A 4,920-nucleotide genomic window follows, 5' to 3' on the forward strand; every position below is an offset into this window, starting at 1 on the left:
TGCATGCACACACACACACACACACACACACACACACACACACGCACACAGAACACTCATCCTACAACCTCACTGGGTTCCTTGGCTAGAGTTGGGGGCCATTACATTCTGCTGAAAGAGAGGCTTGGTTTTTGCTATACATTTTTGTGATGAAAGTTTTGGTTTACAATTATCAAGGACGAAACAGAATTTTATTTTTCTGAAATTCCAGGAAGCATGCCTTGCTTTTTTACTATAAGAATGTACATGTGGGAGCATGTGGCCTGATATGGGGATAATGGGTCCCACCCCAGTGCTGTACAGTTGGGTGGGCCTCAGGAGGGTGGGCCTCCTCCCTGGTAAACTGCACATCTGAGAAGCACCCTGGTGCCTGCAGAGCATCATAGCATTGTGTGAGGAGAAGATGCAGCCTGCATCCTCATGTCGCCTGTGCCGCAGTCTCTCTGCCATTGGGAGAAGGGTGCTCTCCATCGAGTCCTTCGGAGCATTCCAGGGTAAGCACCAGCACCCACATGTGTGTGCCTGCACATGTGCATGCTCATACATACACATGCACATTCACACATGTACACAGAGCCATGAAACATGACCAGAATGCACACGGAGGCATATATACACCTACATATTTACCCAAAGAAGCATGCCCACAGGATGCCCATATGAATACATATACCCTTACATGTGTTCATACATATTTACACACCCTATAAATACAATAGTCATACACATGTTCAAATCTAGCACATGTGTATTCCATATACTTATACTCTTGTGCTCACACCATTGTATATAGCACATAAATGCCTGTTTGTACTACATGCACCTCTATAAGCAGGCACACTTGTTTATGCAGCCACAGTCAAGTGTACACCACATGCATGTACATATGTGCATGCTGGGCACACACTGGCATTTGCACAATTAGGTTCAGTGACCCCAGCCAGCCTTGTAGATAGCTTGCAGTGAGAGACAGGGCCAAGTTCCAGCTCAGAAAGGACTTGGAGACTTGGACTAGTGTTTGTCTCCTAAGCTTTCCAGCAGACAGGTATGACCCGTCACTGTTCACTCCCACTGGCCCATGCCACAGAGGTCTGGTTCACTCTTCTATCCACATGCAAAGCTACTGTATACATCTGGGACCTCCCAGCTCACACAGGACTCTAGATTAGTCTCAGGACTATGCTGGTCTCCACAGCCACCCAGAGCCTCAAGGTGACTGGAGAATCCTCCCTGACAAGCAATAGTGTTTGCAGTGCTATAGCCCTGGTGACCACCAGCATCACCCCAGAAATAGCAGAAAGTAACTTCTGAGTGCAGAAACATGGGCAAAGTACTGAATGAAACAGGCAGCAGAGTGACTTGCATAATCATAATAGAAAAACGAGGAGCCTTGGGGCAAGGTAATTAGACAGGCAAGGACTGACCCCATGGGAAGCTCAGCCAAGAGGGAGGCCCAGAAGCCTCTGTGCAGACACTAATTAGCTGGGTTATGTGACTACAGAGCCTGTAGGCCTCTGTGTCCTGCACTGAGCAGAGGGAGTTCAGAACAGGAGTCCCTGTCCTGAGACCTTGGGGATGGGTCTGTGATAATGAGTGGTGCAGGGTCAGAGGTGACCCTTAGAGCACCATCCCAACACAGACCCCTGATCAAAGTCTCTCCACAGTAACCATGTCCTGCCTTATGCCTAGACTTCAGTGAGAACACCTGGAGAGGGAGACCTGCTCCAAGAAATATAGGGCCTAAGAAGATTCCTGGAGACCTCAGCACTGACCCAGAGGCACCACCTACCCCAGAGAGTCTGCTCCAGTCTCTTGCCTCTGGAGACGCAGAGCAGGAGTCTGGATGGGGTTCTAAACCCCTGCCCTCCAAGCCACTGCTGTCAACACCCATGAGAAATGGTGAGAGCCCGGGCCAGGAAGGGCTGACCAACCTCGTCCTGGATGCCAGGTGCCCTCTGGGTGAGCTGGACAGAGACATCCTCAAGCGAAGTCGGCTGAGGAAGGCACAGACATTTCCCAGGCTGCTGCCAGAAGGCCCTGAAACCAGCACTCTCTGCCTATCACTGACCAGCTCAAGAAACCAGCTGACCGTATCTGAATTCTTCCCCCAAGACCCCATGAAGTTCTTCCTGGAGGGGAAAAATGGCCTTTCTGGCTTCAAGGCACAGCCCAAAAGCAGACTGTGGCCTGAGCAGGAGCCTGGACTCCAGCTGGATAGGCTGCCAGGTGCAGGCCGCAACCCACACAGGAGCCCGGGAGCCTCAGGTCAACTGGAGGCCTCATCTTCTAACCAGGGACCTGTAGAAGGCACACTTTTACCCTCCCCTGTAGACCCTGAAGATTCAGACCATGAAGGCCAGACACCTGGGAGCAAAGAGGGGATTCCAAAAGGATCTGGACAGCTGGGAAGTGCAGCCACAGAGAAGGTGTGTAAGGGAGGAAGGGGCGGAAGATGTTCAGCAGAGCCCAGTTATGCTGCTTCTCCTTAGTCTTGATGCTTGGCTAACACAGGACCTGCATTGTCTTTACTCTTGACCAATAATTACAGTGCTTCTCGGCTCCCTGTTCTTGAAGGGAGCTGCGAATGCAGCTTGGGAGAGGGGTGCTGGATGACTTCCCCGGGCATGGTTTCCTAGACCAGAGCTCCACTCCCATAGTTTCTCTGGACATGCATGTTCACCTCTAGACACTCTAGAAAACACCAGCTTCCTCAGCCCCCATTCAGCCCACACACTGGTGACCAGGTGCATCCTGAGGCTGGACTGTCTTCTCCTTCTGAGGTAGGCAGCTCCTAGTGGGGCTACTTATGGGACCCAGCCACTTCCCAAGCCTGGTCAGACTAGGTTCCACACACTTCATACCCCTTGACAGGGGTATGAAATTCCAGTGCATGAGCCTGCAAACCAGATCCAGACCACAGCACCAAAGTATGTTCCCCCACTTGGCTGCAAAAGCTCTGCATTCCTATGTGCTTCTCAGGGCAAGGACATCTAAGTCAGGAACCCAGTGCATGTCTGTCTATCAAGGAGCATCAGAACCCAAGGACAAGGGGAACACCATTAGCTCCCTTTCCCACCTGGCTTTGATGACCCAAAAGAGAGGCTGGTAGAGTGAGTGATTCTGTGGTTTATATTGTCATTTATACCCTGATGAGAGCTTGAAGGAAATTCACATGGGAAATGTGGTAACTTAGAGGTCTGGTGGAGTTTATGGTGCATGCAGATCATCTGCCCTGTCTGACTCTGAGGTGCACGTGTGTGCTCAGCCACTATCTTAAGCTTTCCCCATAGGGCACAGCCACTTCAAGACATCATTATCTAGATGGGTAAACTAAGGCATAGGTAGCTGGGTGGCCTGTCCAAGGGCATGAGGGGAAGAGTTGAGGTCACTATCTAGGAACAGAGCAGGGCTGACCAGTAATCCTAGCTCTCACCTTAACCATCTGACCACCCTGCCTCAGAGTGTACCCAGTACACTAGATCAGGACCCCCCCACAACAGACCTCAGATGCCCACACAGGGCATAATGTACTAGGGATCTGAGGTACTGGCATCTGTACTAAGCCAGCCCAGATGCCGAGAGCCCTGACCCCAAGCTCAAGGCTCATTGCTTCCACCCCAGGGTACAGGACAACACCAAAACCAGGGCAGATGAGCTGGTGAGCAGAGCACCACAGGACTGAAGAGATCTAACATTTCAGCCCCTCCCACACACAGGGTCCTTGGACAGCATCTCAGGTGAAGATGCTGGCCTCTGAACACCTCTGCTAATGTGTGTTCTGAGACGCAGGGTGGTGACTTTGGTCCTGGCTCTCCAGGTGGCCTCCGAGTGGGGGAGCTATCTTCTAAACTCCATGAGTTCTTTACACTTCAAGGTGTGTGTTAAAATACACATAACAAAATTTACTATTTTAACCATTTCTAAGCGCACAGCCCAGTGCATTAACGATATTCATATCCCATCATCCCTGGAACTTTTCTATCTCCCACACCTGAGGCTCTGTCTCCATTATTGACTCCCCTCCATCCCTCTCCACAGCCTAACACCCACCTTTTCTACTTTCTGCATTTATGAACGTAGCCTCACATATGAAATCAAACAGTCTCTGTCCTTTGTTCAGCTTGTTTCACGAGGCGTGTCTTCCATTCAGTATTGCAGTATGTTGTCAGCGTTTTCTGCCCTTTTTTTGTGTGTGTGACAGGGTCTCTTGTAGCTCAGACTGGCCTTGAATTCACTGTGCAACCGAAGGTGAGCTTGAGTTCCTGATCCTCTTGCCCCTGCCTCCCAAATGCTGGGATTACAGGTGTGTGCCACCACGCCCAGCTCCTGAATATTCTTATAATGCACTGGCTCATGCCCTTAGAAATTGTTGCAATGGTAAATTTTACACTAGGTGTGTATTTTAACACACAAGCACATGAAAGTGAAAACACCCTTTTAAAGTCTGAACAATATTGTAATATTCCTTCCTGTGAATGGACTGCATTTATCTATTCATGGATGCTAGAGCTCCTCCCCCACCCCCTTTAAAAGCTCTTATGGGGCTGGAGAGATGGCTCAGTGGTTAAGAACACTGACTCTTCTTTCAGAAGACCGGGGTTCGAATCCCAGCACCCACATGGCAGCTAGCAACTGTCTGTAACTCCAGTTCCAGGGGATCCGACAGCCTCTTCTGTCCTCTGCGAGCACTGCATCACACAGGCACACTTACCTACATGCAGGCAATACACGCATACACATAAAATAAAAGTAATAAAATTTTTTAAAAAGCTCTTGTGGCCAGGTGTGGTGGCACATGCCTTTAATCCCAGCACTCCAGAGGCAGAGGCAGGCGGATGTCTATGAGTTCAAGGCCAGCCTGGTCTACATAGTGAGTTCCAGGACAGCTGGGGCTACAGGGAGACCCTGTCTCATAAAGAC

At 50.2% G+C, this 4,920-nt stretch overlaps 1 protein-coding gene across 5 annotated transcripts in view; it reads left to right on the forward strand.

Annotated features, from left to right (window-relative positions):
• Kndc1 (kinase non-catalytic C-lobe domain containing 1) overlaps window positions 1-4,920 on the forward strand; it is a 49,886-nt gene that overhangs the window by 14,854 nt on the left and 30,112 nt on the right. For all 5 annotated transcript variants that reach the window (XR_003847829.1, XM_017795622.1, XM_008823166.1 and 2 more), the window contains exons 5-6: window positions 377-494; window positions 1,690-2,426. Coding sequence is in view for 4 of the 5 variants with exons in the window: in XM_017795622.1 (XP_017651111.1) it covers window positions 377-494; window positions 1,690-2,426 (855 nt within the window). In the remaining variant the exon portion in view is untranslated. The remainder of the gene's footprint in view (window positions 1-376; window positions 495-1,689; window positions 2,427-4,920) is intronic.

Source organism: Nannospalax galili, unplaced genomic scaffold, assembly GCF_000622305.1.
Source record: "Nannospalax galili isolate Female #2095 unplaced genomic scaffold, S.galili_v1.0 scaffold49, whole genome shotgun sequence".
NCBI lineage: Eukaryota > Metazoa > Chordata > Mammalia > Rodentia > Spalacidae > Nannospalax > Nannospalax galili.